Source organism: Dendrobates tinctorius, unplaced genomic scaffold (genome assembly GCF_039654945.1).
Source record: "Dendrobates tinctorius isolate UK_male_01 unplaced genomic scaffold, ASM3965494v1 ptg000074l, whole genome shotgun sequence".
Lineage (NCBI taxonomy): Eukaryota > Metazoa > Chordata > Amphibia > Anura > Dendrobatidae > Dendrobates > Dendrobates tinctorius.
The window spans coordinates 3,440,887-3,466,666 of record NW_027361742.1 but is presented as its reverse complement, the minus strand read 5'-3'; the positions used below and the strand labels follow the sequence as shown (position 1 = coordinate 3,466,666).

Sequence of the window (25,780 nt, the reverse complement as noted above, 5' to 3'; positions counted from 1 at the left end):
GTGGGGGATAAGGTATGGTTATCCTCCAAGAATATTAGATTGAGGATTCCGTCTGCTCAGTTGTGGCCCAAGTTTATTGGCCCTTATGAAATTTTAGAGGTGGTTAATCCTCTGGCCTTTCACCTGTGCTTGCCTCCGTCAATGCGGATCCCCAGTGTATTCCATAAGGTGCTTCTGAAGCCATCGGTGTCTTCCTCTGGTGAGTCTCCCTCGCTCCATAAAGGGAATGATATGCCATTCCAAGATAGGACCACCTCCCAACGCGTTTCTTCCTTATTGGAGTCATCAGGGGTTATGACATTCAAAAGATGAAGTGCTCAACCATCTCTGGTGCATTCCATCATCCTCTCACAAGGAGGATTCCACCAAACATGACTCTTTAAATACTTAATAGAAAAAACTCTCCCATTCCCTTTTCCTGTTTGTGCACACCAATCAGGTGACGCTACAGACAGGGAGCCAATAAACATATCATAAAGACCTAAAGAAACTCTCACCTCATTGGTGCACAAAGTGTGTTCCAATCCACATGAAACGCCCTACCATCTTGGAACGCATGCCACTTACGTATAAAAAAGTGTCCCTATACAAACTATGCATCACACTCACACAAACCAGACTTCTGGTCTTTGGAACTCATGACCTCTACAATTATACTTCCGGCCACCAAATGCTTCAGTATGTGTCTATATAGAGCGCATGCGTGAACCGCATAGCAGTGGAGCGCATAAGGACACATCACCTCAGCAAATATGTTACCTGCCGCCAATTACTTCTAATACGTGACCCATTAGAGCGCATGCGTGAAGCGCACAGCAGTAGAGCACATGAGAACACACATCCAATTAAATTGTGTGGTAGGCAATTGTTACAAATAATTATTCCCCTCAGAGCGCATGTTTGAACCGCGTAAGAACACATAACCATTTCAAATATATGCCCAGCAGTACAGTGTTTTCAAAAAAACATTCGCCATTTAAAGCCCCAAATCATTCATAATTAATGGCATACTAAGCATACTTTTTGCACTTAAATATTACCAAACAGTGCCACATATACATTTCCACAAAGAAAAATATTTTTCCTTTAGGGGATTTTTAATCAAATCATATAAGTAGGATGGTGGTTTACGCCCATGCCTCGATTTTCGAGAACTTAATAAAATCACTATAAGAAACACTTATCACCTTCCACTTATACCTGATTTGTATAAACAATTGTCGGGGGCCAAGTGGTTCTCTAAGTTGGACGTCAGAGGGGCATACAATCTCATCCGTATGCGGGAGGAGGATGAGTGGAAAACTGCATTTCTCACCTCTGAGGGTCTGTTTGAGAATTTGGTTATGCCCTTTGGCCTGACTAACGCACCAGCAGTATTTCAAAATTTCATGAATCATGTTTTCTCAGATTTTATTGGGCATTTCATGGTGATTTATTTGGATGATAGTCTTATATATTCTTCTGACAAGCAGAGTCACATAGGCCACCTCCGTGCGGTTCTTCAGAGGCTTAGGGAGAACTTACTATTTGCTAAACCAGAGAATTGTTCATTCTTTGCTCAGAAATTGTCCTTCCTAGGAGTCATTTTGTCTGCTGAGGGGTTTCATATGGACCCTAGGAAGGTACAGGCTATTGTGGATTGGGTGCAACCCAGAGATCTCAAAGGTCTTAAGCGTTTTCTGGGTTTCGCCAATTATTAAAGAAAATTCATTAAGGGGTTTTCTCAGATTGTCAAACCCCTCACGGATTTAACTCATAAGGGGGCTAATCTTAAAAACTGGTCAACTCCAGCTGTGGCGGCATTTTCTTCTTTAACCCCTTCCCGACCTTTGACGCCAGGTAGGCATCATGAAAGTTGGTTTCAATCCGACCTATGATGCCTATGTGACGTCATGAATTAATAACCCCCCTGCGGGTCGCGTGACGGGGTTCACTGAAAGGTTACCCGACCTGCACAAACAAGACCCTTTGTGCTTCACCCCATGGGGGTGGCGTAGCCTCCCATGGCTACGATCGCTCTGATTGGCTGTTAAAAGTGAAACAGCCAATCAGAGCGATAGTAATATTTCATCAATGAAATTTGATGAAATATTACAATCCAGCCATAGCCGATGCTGCAATAGCATCTGCCATGGCTGGAGACACCTATCAGTCCCCCCCACCGACTGACGACATCGATCGGGCGCCGATCGGCCGCCGTCATCATCTGCTCCACATCCCCTTCCCTCCACTCCCCCCGCCTTCCGATCCCTCCCTCATCCCCCTCACTCCCCGGTACCTCCTATGTCCCTGTGGCCATCCCAGTGTCCCTCCCAGATACTTCATGGGTGCCGCCATCTTGCAAAGTGCGCCCGCCGGAGTCTGCCAGCCGGCAGATTCATTCATTCATTTTTATCACTGTCATGAACTATCACAGAGATCAAAATTAAAAAAAGTAAATAATCTCCCCCCTAATCACCCCCATAGGTAGGGACAAATAATAAAATAAAGAAAATATTTTTATTTTTCCATTAGGCTTAGGGTTGGAATTAGAGTTTGAATTAGGGTTAGAATTAGGATTAGGTTTGGAATTAGGGTTAGGGTTAGAATTAGGGTTAGGGTTGAAATTAAGGGTTAGGGTAGGAATTAGGGTTAGGGTTAGCATTAGGGTTAGGGTTGGTATTAGGGTTAGGGTTGGCATTAGGGTTAGGGTTGGAATTAGGGTTAGAGTTAGAATTAGGTTTAAGATTTGGGTTAGGGTTGGGTTGGAGTTGGGATTAGGGTTAGGCTTGTGGTTAGGGTTAGAGTTGGGATTAGGGTTAGGGGTGTATTGAGATTAGGGTTCTGGTTAGGGTTATGGTTAGGGTTGGGATTAGGGTTAGGAGTGTGTTGAGGTTAAGGTTGGAGATAGAGTTGAGGGGTTTCCACTATTTAGGCTCATAAGGGGTCTCCAAACGCGACATGGTGCCACCATTTATTCCAGCCAATTTTGCGTTCAAAAAGTCAAACAGTGCTCCCTCCATTCTGAGCCCCAACGTGTGCCCAATCAGTGGATCACCCCCACATATGGGGTATCAGCGTACTCAGGAAAAATTGCACAACAACGTGGAGTGTCTAATTTCTCCTGTTACCCTTGGGAAAATAAAAAAATTGGGAGCTAAAAAAATTATTTTTGCAGAAAAAAATATTTTTTATTTTCACGCTCTGCGTTATAAACTTTTGTGAAGACCTTGGGGATTCAAAATACTCACCACATATCTAGATGAGTTCCTTTGGGGATCTAGTTTCCAAAATGGGGTCACTTGTGGAAGGTTTCTACTGTTTAGGCACATCAGGGGCTCTGCAAATGTAACATGACGCCCCCACACCATTCCATCAAGTCGGCATTTCAAAACTTCACTACTTCCCTTCCGAGCCCCGACGTGTGCCCAAACAGTGGTTCCCCTCACATATGGGGTACCAGTGTACTCAGAACAAACTGGACAAAAACTTTTGGGGTCCAATTTCTCCTGTTACCATTGTGAAAATAAATTATGGGCTAAAAAAATCATTTTTTGAAGAAAAAAAATGATTTTTTATTTTCACGGCTCTGCGTTACAAACTTCTGTGAAGCACTTGGGGGTTCAAAATGCTCACCACACATCTAGATAAGTTCCTTAAGGGGTCTAGTTTCCAAAATGGTGTCACTTATGGGGGTGTTTCACTGTTTAGGCACACAGGAGCTCTCCAAACGTGACATGGTGTCCACTAACGAGTGGAGCTAATTTTCCATTCAAAAAGTCAAATGGCATTCCTTCCCTTCCGGGCCCTGCCATGTGCCCAAACAGTGGTTTATGACCACATATGAGATATCGGTGCACTCAGGTGAAATTGCCCAACAAAGTTTAGGAGAAATAGTTGCGGGTGTGGACCGAGTATCTAGTTACAGTCACTGCCATCAGGTTGCAGAAAGCTTCCGTCTACCATGAGCCTAAAATGCAACATTTCAAGTGCAAGCAGATGAGAAATGTGTGAATTTAGTACTCTGGCGTTGGCTGCGTATTTCCGCTTGCGTTCCAAGGACTGGGGTATGGACAACTGAACGCTGCATTGGGACAAGGACGTGGACATGCTTGTTAATGGTGTTAGTTGAGTTTGTGTGCAACTACAGATGCAGGGCAGGAGGCATCTTTGCATGCACCATGGACAGGGGATTGGCTTGCACGCACAACAGCGGAAGAAACAGTGGTATAACGCGCAGACACTGTTCATGGAGCCTGGTGTTCGACCAACAAAGTCGGGTGGTGCTTTTCTGCCATGTGCCTGATCATGCTGGTGGTGGTAAGGCTGGTAGTTTGACTACCCATGCTGATGAGAGCATGACCGGTGCTGCAAATGGCCTTTTTGGGGTTATCGGTAGAGTCTTTAAAAAACAACAAGACTGTTAGGGGGACATTTATTGTCTCCCTCTACCACACCATCTTCTCACCTCGACACATGTCTTTCGGTGTTCCCCAAGGCTCAGTTCTAGGACTGACCCCTTCTCTTCTCCATCTACACTTTCCGCCTGGGACAGCTGATGTAATGGAACGGTTTGCAATCTTATCACTATGCCGATGACACGTACATATACCTATCTGTACCTGACATCACCTCCTTACTGACCAAAATCACACGTCTTCTCATCTAATCATCCTGTAGGCGGCGCCTGATTATCGCTTTTGCTTCCTTGCTAGGCCTTCTTGGTGCCTGCATGATGGCTCTGTGTGCTCAGGTCCACTACCTTGTACTCTGGCGTGCTTCCAAGCACACGCTCTGATCTGTCTTGTACCCAGGCGTGCTTCCAGCACGTGCTCTGCTCTGTCTTGTACCCAGACATGCTTCCCAGCACACTCTCTGCTCTGTCTTGTAACCAGGCATGCTTCCCAGCACACGCTCTGCTCTGTTTTGTAGCCAGGTGTGCTTCCCAGTACAGGTCCTGAATCATCTTGTACCCTGTGTGCCCCGGTGTACACGCTCTACGCACTTCCGTACCCAGCATGCCCCGACGCGCTTTACATATTCCTGTATCCTGCATGCCGTCTTCACCCTGCTAAACACCGTCTCTTGTGACTCCTTCAAGTCGGCCACCTGGTTCCAACAGTCAAGGTACTTTATTCCCCTGGGCGGGCCCCTGATGCTCACTGTATAGGGGGTGGTCCTCACTAGGTCAGCTCGCCCAGGGTGGGTTGGTATCACGGCCCAGAGGGTCCACTCCACGAGTCGTCACATGAACAAGGGTGGGTGGTTTGGCTGGGCATAAAATAATTGTTATGGAAAAGGTTGAGGTGTACCCCACAGGGCAAAATGTTTGCCAGCTAACACACTTAGTGTATGGGGATTTCAAGTCTAGGAGACTAGGAGACCCGCTCCTTTTTAATGGGATATTTTTTGTTAAGAGGCCATCCTCCATGTTTCTTCCAAGGGGGGGATTGGGGTTATTGGGGTGCATATGACTTGGTAGCAGGGCAGGCCTTGCAGTAAATGCATAAGAAAACAGAATGGGAGTAAAAAATGAATAATGTGAAGTGGATTTTCCTGGGCCCATCCAGTATGTGGGTTCAAAGGCTTATTGGGGTGCATATGACTTAGTAGCAGGGCAGACCTTGCATTCAATGCAACATTTTGTAGGGAAGCCCTCCAAGACATCTCGTGAAAGGGGTATTGAGGTGCGTCGTAATTCTTGGCAGCCCATCCACTCACTGCATAGGCTATAACAGTTTAGGAGACCCACTGTTTAATAATGGCCCTTTAAGCAGATTAATGCTGCCTGATGTTCCTGTAAAAATAGGCTCTGTGACTTTAAGAGTCCCTCCTTCATAAATGAAACAAGATGTGTCTGCTTATGCTTCACACACCACATGGCCAACTTGGGTTGGTAAATGTTACAATGACATTTCCCAGGGAATGCATTTTTTTTGGTTGAAAGCAATGTTAAAGTTGAAAAACGCTTAAAAAATGCTGCATCTGAAAAAAGCCCAAGTGGTGGAGGAACATTTTTGTCTGGGGTTATTTATTTTGCCTTATATACAAGTCATTAACCTACAAAGAATGTACTTTAACATATTTCCCAGCAAAATCCGTTTTGGTTTCGTTTTGGTATGTTTTTTGGTGCACCCGTAAAAATAGCATGAAACTCTGACAATATTGTTTAAATAAAGCTGTGAACTAGAAGTCAGGAATGCTTCTATGGCTGATCCCCATGATGTTCCTGTGTCATTTGAGCAGTGATTCCATCATTTTCAGACGTTTTTAGACCTTAAAAGGACCCCCGGGGGATCACGGTAAAAATGCTCGGGTCTCCCATAGACTTACATTGGGTTTGTTGTTTTGTCCGAGTACCCTAGTATTCCAATTTGCTCGACCCGAGCAACGAGCACCCGAGCATTTTAATGCTCGCCCATCACTAGTGGGGACAAATAACCTCTTCTGGACATTGCAGCACCGCCATGTCTTCAAGAGGTTATTTGTCAGTGGTGGAGGCACAGCGGATCCTAGCAATTTCATTGTCCCCCTACATCTTTTAAAGATACCGACCCCACTTTAAAATCGTATATCTCCAAAGAGATGATTACCAAAGGTTTCAGACTATGGAACTTATAGCTAAACATGAAGAAATTGAATTGAAAAAACTCAAATGTGAAATAAAAAATATCAACACGTCCTTATCTAAACATCAGAAGCTGCCTGAGTTTAAAATAACTAAGGACAAAATTTGGGCAAATGTGGATAAAATACAAAAGGACATTGCTATAATCAAGAAAAATAAGTTTGTTCGTGATACCACTGATTTTACTAATAATCAGGTGTATACATGGCATCTGAATAAATCTATCCTCAAACACAGGGGAGCTGGGTATACACGCTGAGAGCAATGGAGAGTCAGCTTTGCCAGCCTTAACACCTCAGCAAGCTCTTCATCGACATATACAGGTGGTGATTCCACAGATATTTCCCTACTGTCAAATGATACAGTGCCCGTAGCTTCTTCCAGGGCATGTCATAGTAGGGTGGGGAGGTATCTTTAAAAGAAGTAGGAGCCAATGAAATTGCTAGGATCCACCGTACCTCCACCTGTGATGAATAACCTCTTCAGGACATGGCGCGCCGCCAGATCCTGAAGAGGTTTTTCGTCCCCACCCCACTATGACACGCCCCAGAAAAAGCTACTGGCAAAGCGCGCGTTGAGGCACAGGGGAACCATCATGGCTGCTTGTGGTTCTACTATTCTGAAGTGCCATTTTTGTAATATATAGAACAGTTTTTTTTTATATAATCTCACTCTGCCATAAAGGCTCAACTGGTGGAGGACTGTAGCGACAGTTGACTTTGTGGAACTTTCTCCCATCTCCCTACTGCATCTGTGGAGCTCAGCCACCGTGATTTTGGGGTTCTTCTTTACCTCTCTCACCCAGGCTCTTCTCTCACGATTGCTGTTTGGCTGGACAGCCAGGTCTAGGAAGACTTCTGGTGGTCCCATTCTTCTTCCATTTAAGGATTATAAAGTTGTGTATTTTGCCTCCCTGCAAAGTGGAACTGGATTCTATGTGTCATGGAGTGGCATGTTTTTTGTGTTCCAGCAACAACCATATTCAAACCTGCCCCACGTCCTTACATCTGCGTGTACCTTTGTGAGGCGATAGACCAGACTGTGGGTACCTGCATGCCGGGTCCGGAACTAAATGGCTGCATCCTCAGTTCCCGGGAGACAGCTTTGAGGAGGCGGATCTTCCCCTGCAGCCTGAGAGGGAGGGACCTTTTTGCTGACCCAGAGAGGCAGGGAGAGACAGGTAGAAAGCATGCACAGCAGCCGGCATATAAAAGGGAAAAGCGTGCGAAGGACAGGAGTTTGGCGCGAACACAGAGCAGTGTGCAGAGCGGTGAGCTGTGTGCTCAGCTGCCCCTTTCCCCACCGGTTACCAGCATTGTGGCAGGGTCTGACGATCTAGAGCGGGACCACTGTCAGGAGAGTAGTCGGGTGCAGAACAGAGCAGAGCCGCTGCAGAAAAGAGCAGAGCCGCTGCAGAACAGAGCAGAACTGCTACAGAACAGAGTAGAGTCTGCTGTGCCGCAGTCAGAGAGAGAAGTGCTTTGTCTGGGGAGTACCAGCGCCCCGCACACCAGCAACCGTCATTTCCCACCACCAGCAACCAGGAACAGAGAGCGAGAGAGACGTGCAGTGTGTGCCGGTAACTACTCAGCACTCCGTGTCCGTGAGTACTACACATGTGCCCCATAAGAGTGATCGGAGACAAGACAAACACTTGCACCCTGACTCTGCCAGTAAACACCTGCTGAGCCACTCTGGGCTGATACAAGACCGTGACCTGCATTACCGTCAGCCACTTTGGGCTCGTTTGACTGAGACTGTCAGGGGAGTTGTGCAGGAGGCACACTGGGCTTAGAGAGTACCGTGCCCGTACCCTTGTAGGCATCTGCAGTATATGGACTAGGGGCAGTGGTAGGTACCGGCGACTGACCACTGTCACCAGAAGAAGGGGTTATTTGTTATTTGCTGAACCCCACTATAGAGGACACTGTGCCAGCCATTGCTAGCGCCACTGAGTTTGCAGCAGGAGCTGCAGTTTAAGGACTTCCTTACACCGGTGCTTTCTGGCGTCCTCCATTACAGCGTTCACACCACAAGGTTCCTGGCGTCCTTCACCCTAGCGGTTGCACCGCTATTCATGTGGGCCAGGAGGAGCAGCGCCACAAAACTAGCGACTAAAGTCGCCATACCAAGCGCTCTAAAGCCCTTCTATATATCCCATTAACAGAGAAGTTCTGATGAAGATCCATTATTGGATCGAAAACGTTTAACACGCATAATCTGGATGCAAAATAAAATAATAAGAACTGTTATCTGAGTGCCAAGTTGTTTTCCCCATGAACAAGACACCTTTGACAAAATACTGCAAATACTTGAAGAGACACATGGAGACCCCACAAACGTAGGGGAGTTATGCACACGCTTATTTAGGCGTATTCAAAGAGAGGGGGAGACTGTGATACAGTACATGAACGTGCTACAGGAGTTGCACACTGCAATTCTTAAGAAAGATGGCATAGGCATACGACTCCCTGACATAGTGCTGCGAGACCAGTTGGTGACAGGCCTGAGAGATGTGCTGCTTGGGTGGGCATTGCGTGAGCACCTGCGAGCTAACCTGCCCATGACTTTTGCAGAAATTGGGGCAGAGGCGTGCATAGGTGAGCATGAGCAGGGGGTTTCAGCCTTGACAGGAATGGTCCAGTGTTGCAGAGTAATCAGCCCAAATAAGGAAGAGCCAATGTGGACCCGCGAATTACGGCAGGGAATACAGAAGGTATGGGAAAAAGTTGAATGGCTGGAGGAAGCTCTTACGGCTGTCTTGGGGTCCCGTGTCATACCCCAAGGTGACTCGCAGCAAAACCTAAAGGAAGTTAGGGGAGAGGTACGGAGCATCACATGTGCCCCAGCAGTTGTCCCAAGAATTGCTCCCAGTTCATGGAGTGAAGAGCAGACGACATTGAGATATGCTACCCGCCGAGGTCGATGATCCAGACCAAAGCACCCACCAGACAGACACAGACGAGGGTGTTGGATGTGTAGAAGAATGGGACACCTATCCAGAAGTTGCCCTGCTCAAGACAGGCAACGGGGAATGATCGCTCATCCCTCCGAAAGTCCTGCAAGTTGAATAGAACTCCGCCCCTGGGAAACAAGGTACAGCGAGAAGAGAGCAGCCGCACCCAGAGCCAGACAGAGCCATGACGTCAGGCGCCGAGAAGAGATGGAGAAGGGGTCGACTGTCTACGCTGACATGTCTGCCTTGGTCAGGGGTGTGGAGCCAAACCTGGTGGAACTCCAAATTGGGTCTGAAGGTTCCGTCTGTGTGGCTCAGCCCGAAGGAAAGGAAGGGATGTCCACCCGAGAAGACCACCGAAGTGTTTTGCTACCTTGCCTACCACAAGTTCCCAAAGAAGGGGAAAAAGTGCCATGTGTTCCCACGACACTTGTTCCCAAGGTGTCAAATGGTGAGGAGGAGGAACCACTTGTTCCATTCTCTGAAGTGGAAAGTTGTCCGCCCGCCAGCCCAAGGGATCCTGAACAAGTAGAGGAGATGCAAGGTATTCCTGAAATGTTTCCTCCTGCAGCTATGGAATATGAAGAGGAATAATCTCTCACCCTGTCATACGTTGATCCAGAAGAGGAGCAGGCCTCGGAGGTTGCTGCTCCATGGGACCTGGATGAACCCCTGTTCCCTGCCACTCAATCTGAGGTTTGTAGTGACCCTAACAAGCTTTACTGGCAGAATGTGATCCAGGAGAGGCAGGAGAGGTTGCGGAAATTATGGGCATCTGTCGACCCTCAGAAGACTATAGTGGAGTACGAAGAATCCTCGCCCGTGGAATGGCGAGCTAAAAGAGAGGGGGAATGAAAGGAGATAGACCGGACCATGAGTACCTGAATGTCGAGTCTGGAACTAAAAGGGCTGCATCCTCAGATCCCGAGTGACAGCTTTGAGGAGGCGGACCTCCCCTGCAGCGTGAGAGAAGCATGAGAGGGAGGGACCTTCTTGCTTACCCGAAGAGGTGGGGAGAGACAGGTAGAGAGCGCGCTGTTGTGAGCTCATCTGTTCATTCACCTTTTGTGTCTGAGGATCTCCCTCTTCTGGTGAAGGAAGGTAGTGAGGCTAATTTGGATGAAAGAAACCAAACACCTGATCAGGTGGATTGTGACTGGGTAACGGGAACTTCAGACTGGATATAAGGCAGCCGACGCCCTTCTGAGTGGCTGGTGATTTCTCTGCTGGATTCTTGGAGACCAGTCTGATTCCTGCTTCCCAAAGATAAGTTTTTGCTCTGCTATTGAACTTATTAGTTTTGGTTTTGTTTTCCTTGTTTTCTGAGTTCAGCCATCCCCGGCCGGGGGTGTGCTGGATTCTTATTCCTTGATCAGTGTTCTCTTTTGCTCTGCTTTCAGAATATTCTGAGTGCTGATATAGGGTTTGAAGTCTAGTGACTTCAGGGTCCTTTTTGCTTATCAGTTGTGTTGGTAATATTTTTAGCAGGGTTTTCTCGGATTGCAGACAGCAGCTTTTCTGTCCTGTCCTTTTTAGTTAGCTTGGGCCCCGTCATTTGCTCAACCTATCTTTCTATCTGTGCTAGTGTTTTCATCTTGCTTCACCGTCATTATATGTTGGGGGCTGCCTATTGCTTTGGGGTCTGCTCTGGGGCAGTCAGTTTTTCCCTTTTCTCTCTTTAGGCTTATGTAGATCTCCGGCTGTGACGAGGTGTCTAGGATCACCGTAGGAACACTCCACGGCTACTGCTAGTTGTGTGATAGGATTAGGGGTCTGCAATCCGCTAGTTTCCAACCTCTCTGATTTTCTGTGCTGAGCTTGTTTTTTTTTTTTTCCTCCTCGGTGACTCAATCATAATAGCGTGCGCAGCAGCCGGCAGATAAAAGGGAAAAGCGCACGAAGGACGGGAGTTTGGCATGAACACAGAGCAGTGTGCAGAGCCGTGAGTGGTGCGCTCGGCTGCCCCTTTCCCCACTGGGTACCGGCATTGTGGCAGGGTCCGTCGATCTAGAGCAGAAAAGCTGCCAGGAGAGTAGCCGGGTGCAGAACAGAGTAGAGCCACTGCAGAACGGAGCAGAGTCTGTCATGCCGCAGTCAGAGAGAGAGAGGTGCTTTGTCTGGGGAGTACCAGCGACCATCATTTCCCACAGCCTGCAGCCAGGAAAAGAGAGCGAGAGGTACGTACAGTGTGTACCGGTGACTACCAGTAAGCAAGACTCAGAGCGCTCCATGTTCGTGAGTACTACACACGTGCCCCATAAGAGTGATCGGGGACAAGACAGACACTTGCAGCAAGACTGTTTAAGTAAACACCTGCCGAGCCACGTTGGGCTGCTATAAGACCGTGACCCGCATTACCATCAGCCACTTTGGGCTTGTTTGACCGAGACTGTCAGGAGAGTTGTGCAGGAGACACATAGGGCTTATACAGTACCATGGCCCGTACCCTTGTAGGCATCTGCACTATATGGACGAGGGGCAGTGGAAGGTACCAGACACTGACCACTGTCACCAGAAGACGGGGTATTGTTATTTGCTGGATCCTACTAGAGAGGACACCGTGCCAGCCATTGCTGACACCATTGAGTTCACAGCAGGAGCGGACTTCCTGACATCCGTGCTATTGAACCGACATTATTTTGAACCGTAGTTCTTCAGGTTTAATTTATGTTTGATTTACTGTACTGTTTGTCTCAATACATCCTTTTCCATTCATGCTGCTTAACCCTTTACCTCCCTGCATGGAGTATTCCCCTGTAAATAAACCTGTTAACCCTTGCTCTGCCTGTGTCCCGTCACTGCATACTGCATTCCTGCGAGAACCTTACACCATCATCAGTACTTCCATCTCTCTGTTACTTAATGCATACCTTATGCATTTTGTAATTACTAGGTGTCTTGAAACCAAGCTTATTTGTTATAAAAGAAAAAAATTGCTCACCTACAGCAATCAAAATGGTTTTGGGGAGTTTACTCCACCATAATGTAACAGAAAGAATGCAAAAGTGTATGGATGACAATCAAATTCAATTAAGAAAATTGTTTAAATGCTTTTTTTCAGCTTTATTGATCACGGAAATATACCCACACCATGTAACACTGTATGGCTGAGAAATGGAACCCTACAAAATCTTTAAAAACTTTTGCTTAGTTTTAGAGATCATGAAATGTACTCAGACCATGTAACACTGTAAGTCTGAGAAATGGAACCCTACAACATTTTTAAAAGTTTTTCTCAGTTTTAGAGATCACAGAAATGTTTGTGGACCACTTAACACTGTATGGCTGAGAAATGGAATCCAACAAAATGTTTAAAAGCTTTTGCTAAGTTTTAGAGATCACATAAATGTTCACAGACCATGTAGCACTGTATGGCTGAGAAAACTAAAGCTTAATGGGAACCTGTCAGCAGGCTTTTGCTGTGTAACCTACAGACAGTGTCAGGTTGGTACTGTTATACTAAATGATACCTGGGTTGATGAAATCGATTTTGTAGTTGTTGTTTAATATTTATTTTCAGTTTTCAGTTAATAAAATTCTTATGCTTTGGGGCAGGCCTGTGGTGGTGGGACTTTAGATGGTGCTCTGCTTAGATATTCATACTGATGGCTTATGACAGGTCACTGATCCCTCAGTGACCTTCCCCTTATTTTACATACTGTATATAACATGTATTGAAAAAAATAAAAAAATCACATTCAGCAGGTAGGTGCTGGGGGTGGCACCTGTTCTGCAGCATGATCACATCTGTAATATGCATTAAATTATTTTACTTAGTCATATACATTTAGTCTGAAAAAAATATTTCTTAAAATGGCTCCAGCTGCACCTACACAGTAGCATCTATCCAAGAATTTGTCCCCTACATGCGACCAAAGTGCCCTGTTGGTTATCACATGTTACCATCTGTTTTCCCCTAGCCATCTATGTTTGTGTTAAATATCTTAAAAGGGGTTAAGCACAAACCTAGGAAACCTCCAAATATTATTTTCATATTTTGGGGGCTATTAGAGGTTTTAAAGTATTGAGATTTGTTGGAAATTTATTTGCCTCATATCAAATTTTGGGGAAAATTCAGCAAAGCTGGTGAATTCAAATTTCAAAAGATGCAGTCAGCTCTAGTTTACCAAATATTAAGATAATAATCTGTAATAGCAGATTTTACATTTTATGATGTAATTGTGCAGCCGGATTGCTCTATTTTCACAATGAAATAATTAGCTGTTTGCTGTGATTGATTTGGCTGCAGCACATTCCCTAATAAAATAGCAGTAAAGGGAAAAATTCAAACTAATATTAAGATTGAAACAAATTGCAGGCAAACATCACTCATCAGTGTAGTGTATTAAATGTACTTTATGTCCTCAAATGGCATTTTGCAGAAATTTTCGCACAGCTATTAATGACTTAATAGTCGGTTTCTTCTCCTGAGGTGTTTTAACAATTTTTTATTTTGCTTTGATTTTTTAGAAGATTCATGTGAAGGGGCTCCAGAAGTTTTAAATGCATTTGTTATACAAGAGCAGAAAACATATAAACATGGTGAAAGTGCTGAATTTACGTGTAAAGATAACTATGGATTTTCTGGAGGAGATTCAGCAAAATGTGTGAAAGGAAAGTGGATGAATGTTCCAAAATGCGTTGGTAAGTAAAGTATTTTACATCGAAAACGTTTGAAGTAAAGTGGAAACAGAAAACCTAACCAATTTCAACAGTAACAATAACTAGTATGTAATTAATAGTATGCTAGAGGAAATGTATTGTGTTGCAAAACAAAATTTTTTGCAGAAGAAAAAGCATTCACTTTCTGTGAAAAATGTGCAACTTTTGAGCATCCGCTACTCTGGATATTCTACTATCCCCTTGAGAATGCTCAGCTGCAAAACGAGCATTGGGTCGGTGGTGGCATTGTTTATGGTCTGCTGACTTTACCATGGGTAAGCATTACATTGTAATTGTTTCTACATGGACTGATTTACCGTACTTCATTGATGGTCATTTGTTTTATATGTATTTTTACCTTGATCAGTGTTCTTTGGTTGAACAAATACATTATGTATTGTTTTTGTTACCCATAGTCTGACCTCACTTACAACCTCCTTTTTCCTACACTTGATTTATTTTCCCTCTTTGACTTCTCAAATGTATCAGTTACTATATGGTCCATTTTTTAATATTATTTTTTTTTTTGCAATAAATTTGTATTTAATTTTACATTTCTATGATGGTGTCTTTGGATACTTTGTATCCTTATATATAAGGCACGAAGATATCACACCAAAAAATGGGTGTCCTTTTTTTGGGGGGGCCTAAATACAGCTTTATTTCAGCAAAAATAACAGCCAGGCAAAAAAGAGAAAAAAGCCGTAAACTGGCCAAACTTTAGCCACGCACAGATAACAGCTGGCACGAAGATACCGCACCAAAAAATGGGTGGCCTTTTTTTTATCCTAAATAATGCTTTCTTTAAGCAAAAATAACAGCCAGGCAAAAAAGAGAAAAAAGCCGTAAACTGGCCAGACTTTTATCATGCACAGATATGATATAAGCAATGCTCTATATACACACATACAGTGCCTGCAGGCTTTGCACTGATTTGTATACAGTGACATACACTCCCCTGCCTGCCTAACACTGGAACCTATATAATGCAGAATTGGTCATTAAAAGGACTGTTGGTTTAGGTGGATGTGAGTATTTAGGATGGTAGACCCCACACTAACTAAGAAATGCCAAATTCTGACCCTATCAAGGCAGCCGCTATCCCTACACTCTCTGAATCCGGAGCTGAATGCGCTAAGCATGTAGGCGTCCGGTCCCTTATACCCCTGATGATGCTGTGCAGCCAGCCAATCATTGCACGACCACAACAAAGGTGGCTGTGGCGTTTCATGGCCTGGCAGACAATCCCTGCACCGTGATTGGGTCTCTAAAGTCCATCAAAATTGCTGGGTGGAGACCCGAGTTCCCGCCGAGTAATCCTGGAAATACTCAGTGCTCGCCAAGTATACTGAGTACAGTGATATTTGGGCGAGTACCGAATAGTGTAGAGCACATTCGCGCATCACTATTCAGGACCACACAATCATGATCTCAGGGTGCCGATGGGGATAAATAAAAAGCCCCAACACTCACTCTGTTAACCATTTATATGATGTAGTCACTATTGACGGCAGCATCCAAGGGGTTAAACAGATATGCACGGTGCCATATGTATGGCTCCCCATTGCTGTCCTGGTATGAATGACTCCCCCCTCCTATCCTTGTATGCATGGCTTCCCCCTCACATCCTTGTATGCATGCTTCCTATTACAAAAAAAAAACATCCTACTCACCCACCTGTGTGCCCTCGCAGCATTTCTCCCCGGCACAAGCAGCTCTTCCTGTGCCAAGTGATCACATGGCCCCACTCAGTAAGGTAATGAATATTCCCTCCATGCCTATGGGAGTGGAGACGTGTGCATATTCATTATCTTAATGAGCATGTCCAACGTGATCCCTTGGCACAGGAAGAGCTGCTGGAAGCTGGAACCAACAAGATGCAGGGTGTTACACCCAGTTCTAGCCCTGTACCCGGTTCTGGCGCTGCTCTCAGTTCTGGTCCCTCACCCGCTCCTGCTCCCGAGGCTGCCCCTGTACCTCTGCGAGGTCCCTGTCAGGATCCTCGCTCTCTGTCTGTCCCTGGGCATTCTGCTGCTGCCTCTCTCTCCTCTGCTTCCTGGCGCGCTGCCAGCAGGCCTTCAGGGAGAATGCTTCGGACGGGCGCGCTTACCTCCAGTCTCTTAAAGAGACAGGACGCATTTTTTGAAAATATTAATTAACTAATGGCAGCGCATTGATTACTATTTCTGGCCCCTCCGCCATAGGATGGGTGTCAGTGCAAAGAGTATCTACTCTTGCTAATCCCGGTTCAGTCTCTGTTCTGCCTGCGCTGTTATAGCATTCTGTTTGGCACTCTGTTTACACTGTTTGTTTCTGCAGAATATCAGCGACCTGTTGTTCGACTATCCTAGATGATATCTGTACCATTACTCTCAAGTTCCATCTCCAGATATTCCACTCTGGTCCTGTTGGAGGGATCTTACTATGGGTACTTGTGGCTCACTAATCACGCCCCCTGTGGTCCCGAGGTTCCACTCAAAAATAAAAGACGAATGTGAACTTCATCACCTGTGCCTCCACTTCCATTCGTTACAGATTGCTCCGGCCATGGAATCTGCTGGATCCCAGAGATCTCTGACTGTGGAGCTTTGCCAAGAGGTGACCCGTCGAAGGGATCAAGAATACAAGATCACGACTTATCTACGCAGCTTGTCTACCCGCATGGATTCCCTGCTGTCCTCGACTGCAAATGACTCGTCCAGCGGCACCCAGGTATCCGCCTGCACGGCATGTGAAGGTCCTCGCCTGACAGCTCCCACCTGCTTCCATGGCGACCCCGCTCAGTGTTGGGGTTTCGTCAATCAGTGCATGCTGCGCTTCGAAATCCTTGGGCATATGTTTGCTTCTGACCATGCCAAGGTTGGCTTCATAATGTCACATCTCGCTGGAGAGGCCCTCGCTTAGCTGAACACTCTGTGGGAGAGAGGGGATCCTCTGATTAATGATCTTCAGTCTTTCAGTCTTTCCTAGAAGTATTTTGCAGGACCTTCGATGAACCTGGTCGAGTCACGTCAACAGCTTCAACTCTGCTCCGCCTACATCAAGGAACTCTCATGGTGACTCCGCATTCTGTTCGGTTCCGCACTCTTTCGCCTGAATTATCCTGGAACAACGAGTCCTTGGTGGCTACCTTCTGGCACGGTTTGTCGGGAAGAATCAAGGATGAGCTGGCGGGACGGGACAGGTCTACTACCTTGGATGATCTGATATCCTTAGCAACCCGGATAGATCTGCGTTTTCAAGAACATTCCAAGGAGATCAAACGAGACAGAAGGCCCTATCACCTTTGCTCTAGTTCTCCTAAGTCGGCTACCTCATCTTCCTCCCCTGAGGCCATGGAGTTGATTGTGTAAGTTTGGTCAGCTGCCGCCAGGAGGTGCGTCGCAAAGCGGGAAGTTGCCTCTACTGCAGTAGTCTTGAGCACCTGATTCATACCTTTCCATAGAGGTTGGAAAACTCCAATGCCTAGGCTCAGTAGGTGAGGCCACCCTAGGTAGAGAACATTCCTCTCCATAATTGCAAATCTCGGTCTCCGTGTCCTGCGGAGCAATACAATTGTCTGAACTCTGTTTGCTGGATTCTGGAGCCGGCGGGAACTTCATCCAGCAGGCGGTTGTGGATCATTACCGCTTACCATCCAGCCTCTTCCTGACCCATTGTGGGTGACCACCGTAGATGGCAAACCCCTGACCAAGCCCGTCCAGTTTCAGACAAAGCCTGTGGAACTTCAAGTAGGTCTAACGCATTCCTAAAGAATCCGTTTTTATGTGTACCCTGATTTGTCTCACCCCTTCCTTTTAGGTCTACCATGGCTTTAGATGCATGAACCAGTCCTAAATTGGAGAACAGGAGAGGTTCTGCGTTGGCGAGATTCCTGCATGGATCGACGTCTAACCTGGATTCAGCCTGTTTCACCTCCAGTCCAACCAGTTACCCTGCCAGGGTTACCTTCTTCTTACTGGTCCTTCTCTGATGTCTTTGGGAAAAAGGAGGCAGAGAGACTACCTCCACACAGGTCGTATGACTGTCTGACTGATCTCCCTCGCGGGAGAGTTTATCCTCTTTCTCAAGCAGAGACTCAAGCCATGTCTGACTACATACAAGAGAAACTGGCCAGAGGATTTATTTAGAAGTCATCTTCACCGGCAGGAGCAGGATTCTTCTTCGTGAAGAAAATGGACGAATCCCTGTGGCCCTGTATCGACTACCGGGGCCTAAACCAGATCACGGTAAAAAACAGGCATCCATTACCTCTTGCTTCAAAGCTCTTTGATTGTCTCCGAGGGGCTAATATCTTCAACAAAAAAGATCTCAGAGGGGCCTACAACCTGATCAGAGTTCGAGAAATAGGCGAATGGAAAACAGCCTTCAACACCCGAGATAACCACTATGAATACCTGGTAATGCCGTTTGGCCTAAGCAAACCACCCGCGGTTTTTCAGGAATTTGTTAATGACATTTTCAGGGATCTGCTCTATACTTGTGTCGTTGTTTACCTAGACAACATTCTGATCTTCTCTGCAGACTTGGCCTCGCACCGGAGGCAAGTACGTCTGGTCTTACAAAGACTCAGAGAGAACAGGCTTTATGCCATATTTGAGAAATGCCTCTTTGAACAATTCTCTTTGCCTTTCCTCGGTTACATAGTGTCCTCCGCAGGATTAAAAATGGACCTGGAGAAGTTGTCTGCAGTCCTCAAGTGGCCTCGTCCATCTCGGCTGAAAGCCATAGAATGGTTCCTGGGGTTTGTCAATTACTACCGGCAATTCATTCCACACATTTCCACCCAAGTGGCAACCATCACAGCTTTAACCTGGAAAGGTGTAAACTCCAAGGAATGGTCCCCCGAGGCAGAGGAGGCCTTTATTTCTCTCAAAAAGCTTTAGCTTCGCACCTGTTCTTCATTGTTCGAATTCTAATGAGCAATTTTTTCTTGAGGTAGATGCTTCCTCCATAGGTACAGGAGCAGTTCTCACCCTTGAACAACGCTAAAGTTCCTGGAGCCAGCTTCCTCCTATCTACCTGGAACCTGACTATCCTCGCCAAAGCCAGCTTCACCTCGGATACCCGGTGTCCGCCGGTCAGCTCCACCACATTTGTAATATCTGTTTACCCATTTGTCCCACTGGGACAGCTGCCACGTGTCCGTAGTCTAACTGGAGGTAGTACCTGTGTTCCCCAGGTATTCCACTCTGGTCCTGTTCGAGAGATCTTACTATGGGTACCCGGGGCTCACTAGTCACACCCCCTTCGGAGCCCCCCGGACCATGGTCCCGAAGTTCCACTCAAAAAATAAAAGATGAATGTGAACTTCATCACCTGTGTCTCCGCTTCCATTTATTACACAGGGCATGCAGGAGGGTGAGTAGGATGTTTTCTGGAAGCCGGCGGCTGCAGCTGTTACTGTGCACCAGTGACACAGGCTTTAGCCGCAGACACCAGCTCCTGCCTCTGTCACCCGCTGCTTCGTCACTCCCCCTCACCCGCCGGCTTTCTGGGGCAATTGACTCGTGTATGAGCCCATAGGGGCATTTTCAGCACAAAACAGTGTGCTGAAAACTTGGCTTATACACAAGTATATACGGTATTATGATTTCATGTCAGATATATATAGTGTATGTAATCTTCTGTTTTCAACTGTATATACAGTGGGGAAAAAAAGTATTTAGTCAGTCAGCAATAGTGCAAGTTCCACCACTTAAAAAGATGAGAGGCGTCTGTAATTTACATCATAGGTAGACCTCAACTATGGGAGACAAACTGAGAAAAAAAAATCCAGAAAATCACATTGTCTGGTTTTTTTTTCATTTTATTTGCATATTATGGGGGAAAATAAGTATTTGGTCAGAAACAAGCAATCAAGATTTCTGGCTCTCACAGACCTGTAACTTCTTCTTTAAGAGTCTCTTCTTTCCTCCACTCATTACCTGTAGTAATGGCACCTGTTTAAACTTGTTATCAGTATAAAAAGACACCTGTGCACACCCTCAAACAGTCTGACTCCAAACTCCACTATGGTGAAGACCAAAGAGCTGTCAAAGGACACCAGAAACAAAATTGCAGCCCTGCACCAGGCTGGGAAGACTGAATCTGCAATAGCCAACCAGCTTGGAGTGAAGAAATCAACTGTGGGAGCAATAATTAGAAAATGGAAGACATACAAGACCACTGATAATCTCCCTCGATCTGGTGCTCCACGCAAAATCCCACCCCGTGGGGTCAGAATGATCACAAGAACGGTGAGCAAAAATCCCAGAACCACGCGGGGGGACCTAGTGAATGAACTGCAGAGAGCTGGGACCAATGTAACAAGGCCTACCATAAGTAACACACTACGCCACCATGGACTCAGATCCTGCAGTGCCAGACGTGTCCCACTGCTTAAGCCTGTACATGTACGGGCCCGTCTGAAGTTTGCTAGAGAGCATTTGGATGATCTAGAGGAGTTTTGGGAGAATGTCCTATGGTCTGATGAAACCAAACTGGAACTGTTTGGTAGAAACACAACTTGTCGTGTTTGTAGGAAAAAGAATACTGAGTTGCATCCATCAAACACCATACCTACTGTAAAGCATGGTGGTGGAAACATCATGCTTTGGGGCTGTTTCTCTTCAAAGGGGCCAGGACGACTGATCCGGGTACATGAAAGAATGAATGGGGCCATGTATCGTGAGATTTTGAGTGCAAACCTCCTTCCATCAGCAAGGGCATTGAAGATGAAACGTGGCTGGGTCTTTCAACATGACAATGATCCAAAGCACACCGCCAGGGCAACGAAGGAGTGGCTTCGTAAGAAGCATTTCAAGGTCCTGGAGTGGCCTAGCCAGTCTCCAGATCTCAACCCTATAGAAAACCTTTGGAGGGAGTTGAAAGTCCGTGTTGCCAAGCGAAAAGCCAAAAACATCACTGCTCTAGAGGAGATCTGCATGGAGGAATGGGCTAACATACCAACAACAGTTTGTGGCAACCTTGTGAAGACTTACAGAAAACGTTTGACCTCTGTCATTGCCAACAAAGGATATATCACAAAGTATTGAGATGAAATTTTGTTTCTGACCAAATACTTATTTTCCACCATAATATGCAAATAAAATGAAAAAAAAACAGACAATGTGATTTTCTGGATTTTTTTTTCTCAGTTTGTCTCCCATAGTTGAGGTCTACCTATGATGTAAATTACAGACGCCTCTCATCTTTTTAAGTGGTGGAACTTGCACTATTGCTGACTGACTAAATACTTTTTTTCCCCACTGTATACACCTCTGATTCCAATGCATGGAATATATGTATTTACCTCCCATATAGTCACGGCAAACTCTAAAATTAGAGATGAAAAAATATTTAAATGTTTGGCTCAGTTATGATAACCGAATTTGCAATGTTCAATGCCATCCAAGTCAATGGGAGGCAAAAGCAAATGCATGCACAACACCTTCAAATGGGCCCCAAAAGCTGCCAAAGCACATCAAACTAGGGGCAGACACAAGGAAAGTGTCCTCAATTCACCCACAGTAGAAATTTTAGCATGGCATGGTAGCAGTTAGCCATGCATGAGATATCATGGTCTGGAACAGCATTTACAGCTTCAAATTGAATGTCAAATTAGGACAAGGTGATTGAGTGATTAATGTAGGCCTGCTGTGCTTGAAGCCCTAATACCACATGCAAGAACACAACCTGCTTTCATGCTCAGCCAGACTCAGGTGGCAGAAATATCAGTTTCTTAGACTATTATTATCAGAAAAATCTCAGGATAGTAACATTGGTAGTTGACTCAAAGGGAGTGAGGTCCTACCTGTCTCGGAGGCCTACTACTACTGGAACACACATGAAGGAGACCCAAACAGAAGTCTACATAGTTACAAAAATTAATGGCAGACATCAACAAAGTGGCATTAATTGCAAAAGAGTAGAACAAGTATAATAGGGACCAACATCACTTCCACTACAGCCAAAACAGCAGATGAAATTGTTTTGTGTGTGGATGAGACCTGTATAAATTAGACTAGATGCTACAAACAATCTCAAAATGAGATGTCCCCCACTGTGGAACGTTAGTAACTGTACAAATTTGATTTTAGTGTGGATGAGGCCTGTATAACCTAGAAGATATGCTCCAAATAATTTCAAACTGGGATCCAGCCTGCTGTATCACGTTCGTAAAAACAATTTTTTTATATGCAACAGCTCTGCCCACACATCAATTTCACTGCCACAAAATTTCAACGTAGGGTATGGCGGGCTGTATCACATTTAGCAACAGAAATTTTTTTTTTTAATCTGCATGAGCTATGCAGACAGTGGAAGTCCACCACCAGTAAATAACAAGGTAAGATATGGCATTATGAATCACGGTAGTAACTGCCAAAATAATTTTTTTTATGGCCAACAGCTCAAATCACAAAACAATGTCACCGCACCACAAAATGACAAGTTGACATATGCCTTGCTTTATCACATTTAGCAAATGAAAAAATAAGATTTAGAAAGGCCTACTCGTGCATAGAGCACAATAGAAATAGTGCAGAACACACTGGTAGGAAATGTGCCCTGCTGTCATTGTCTGTGGACCTAAGTAATGGCACAAAAAAAAATAAAAAAAAATTGCTGGAAGGTCGATTTCACAGCCACATAGAAGCTAGCTAGCTAAACTGTCTGACTAATAAACAATCACCTAGCTATCGACCTAAAATCTAACAGCAAACAGTGCCTGTGTCAGGAGCAGCCTCTTTGTGCTTTTACAGTGTCAAAATGGCCCTAAAACAAGTTGTCCGCTCTTTATGTGGAGAAGGACATGCGATTTCAGTAGCCAATGACACAAGCCGTTGTGTCAGGACATTGTACATGTTTCCTGTGCCCTGATTGGCTAGCCACAATGTGCACACATAAAGGTAAAAGAAAAAAGATTACAGTTTACAAGCACGCCACTTCTCTGAGCTCTCCCCACCTCCTACTCTGATCAATCATATGTCCCATGCACATCATAAACCTCCATTATCATAACTAAAGTTATGAAAATACTTTAGTGGCAACGCAAAAATTTTCCTGCACTTTTTACCCAATTTTTCCGATTTTATAAAATTGTGCTCGTCTTTCCGATCACGAATCCAAATGTGCCATATTTGTTCCGATTTTATGTTTGGCAATCGTTTTTCAAACAAATTCACTCAGCACCATCTATAATAACCTAATAAATATTATTAGCTGCCATCACTAGTGATGAGCGAGTATACTCATTGCTCGAGTTTCCCCGAGCATGCTCGGGTGGTCTCTGGGTATTTTGTAGTGCTCGGAATTTAGTTTCTATTGCCGCAGCTGCATGATTTGCGGCTAGTTGACAGGCTGAATACATGTGGGGATTGCCTGTTTTGTCATCACTAGTCACTACCAATTGTTTTTACAGGCTGACTGGACACCTGATAGGTAGCATATGGCTTTGAGGCACAGTTCACAGAACATAAGGAGCAGAATTATTATTATTATGTGATAATCTCTCTCTGGATGATCACAGAAGTTTGAGATTGCTGCCATATTTTTTTATCAGGATTTTACCTTTCCCCAGAAATAAACATAATATGACTGTTGTCAGTTATCTGGCCACTAGGGATTTGAGGTTTATAGGCAGATGTTAACCCTGAAGTCAAATTGGTATGTCCCATCCCTATTGGATTTATACAAGCCCTAATATTCACAATTTCTTTCCGGTGCCCAATCGTCTTGCAAAGATGATTAGATGAAAGGAATGTGCACCTGTGAAGAACAATATCTATCTCTATAGCACAGTAGTAAGGAAAACTGGGAAAAGGAAGAGTGCATGCATTTTAACCCCTTTCTGTCATCTGACTTACTATCCTGTCCACGGTACCCGGGCCCGTATGACCGGGGACGGGATAGTACGTCATAGCGATCAGCGGTGCTCCCGGGGGGAGCGCCGCTGATCGCGGCCTGGATTCAGCTGACACCCGTCAGTGTGTGTCAGGGGCAGTCACGGACCGCCCCGGCACATTAACCCCTGGCACACTGCGATCAAACATGATCACAGTGTACCAGGGGATTAGGAGATTAGGGAAGAATCGAGCAGGGAGGGGGCTCTCTGCGTACTTCCCTGAGACCCTCGGAGCAGATCAATGTGCTGCGCTGCTCCAAGGGCCTCCTCCCTGCAAGTCCCCGGATCTTATGTGGCCGTGGGGGCCTTTGGGGTCCAGCAGGGAGGCAGCCTCCTCAGTGCCTGCTGAAAGCAGGCACTGAGAAAGCCTCTGCAGCGCCTGTCAGATTGCTGATCTGACACAGTGATCTGCAAAATGTCAGATCAGTTATCTGCCACTTTATTGTAATGTCCCACATTGGGACAATATAATAAAGTGAAAAAAAACAAGTGTAAAATAATTTAAAAAAAAAATCTAAATAAATAATTAAAAAATCCCTAATAAATTCTTTTTTGCAAAAAAACAAACCATGTCCGTAACGACACGCCCTATAAAACTGTGCCACTAGTTAACCCCTTTAGTGAACCCCTTCAAAAAAGAAAAAAGCTATGCAAAAAACAATGCCGCCGAACAAAAAGTGCAATAACGTGCAACCAAAAAGACGGATATGAATAAACATAGTAACGCTGAAAATAACATCTTGTCCCACAGAAAATGAGCCACGACACAGCGTCATCAGCGAAAAAATAAAAAAGTTATAGCTTGCAGAATAAAGCGATGCAAAAATAATTATTTTTTATATAAAATTGTTTTATTGCATAAAAGCGCAAAACATAAAAAAGATATAAATGAGGTATCGCTGTAATCGTACTGACCCAAAGAATAAAACTGCTTTTTCAATTTTACCACATATGAAACGTTGTAAACCCCTCCAAAAGAATTTCATGAAATGCTTTTTTATTCATTCTGCATCCCAAAAATCAGAATAAAAAGCGATCAAAAATGTCACGTACATGAAAATGGTACCAATAAAAACGTCAACTCGTTCCACAAAAAATAAGATGTCACATAACTCTGTGGGTCAAAATATGGAAAAATTATAGCTCTTAAAATGTGGTGATGCAAAAACTATTTTTACAATAAAAAGCGTCTTTTAGAGTATGACAGCTGCCAAACATAAAAACCCTCAATAAATAGTAAATCAAACCTCCCTTTATCGCCCCCTTAGTTAGGGAAAAATAATAAAATTAAAAAAAATGTATTTATTTCCATTTTCCCATTAGGGCTAGGGTTAGGGCTGAGATTAGTGTTAGGGGTATGTTGGGGTTAGGGTTGGAGTTAGAATTGGGGGGTTCCACTGTTTTGGCACATCAGGGGCTCTCAAAATGCAACATGGCGTCTGATCTCAATTCCCGCCAATTCTGCGTTGAAAAAGTCAAACGGTGCTTCTTCCCTTCCAAACTCTGCCATGCACCCAAACAGTGGTTTACGCCCACATATGGGGTATCAGGCTACTCAGCACAAATTGCACAACAACTTTTGGGGTCCAATTTCTCCTGTTACCCTTGGGAAAATAAAAAAATATGGGCAAAAATACCATTTTTGTGGAAAAAAATATATTTTTTTTAT

The 25,780-nt window shown here is 45.0% G+C and overlaps 1 protein-coding gene across 2 annotated transcripts in view; it reads left to right on the top strand.

Annotated features, from left to right (window-relative positions):
* The window catches only part of LOC141096342 (coagulation factor XIII B chain-like), a 300,511-nt gene that overhangs the window by 116,157 nt on the left and 158,574 nt on the right, over positions 1 to 25,780 (top strand). For both annotated transcript variants that reach the window (XM_073582881.1, XM_073582880.1), the window contains exon 2: positions 14,034 to 14,207. In XM_073582881.1, the coding sequence (XP_073438982.1) occupies positions 14,034 to 14,207 (174 nt within the window). The remainder of the gene's footprint in view (positions 1 to 14,033; positions 14,208 to 25,780) is intronic.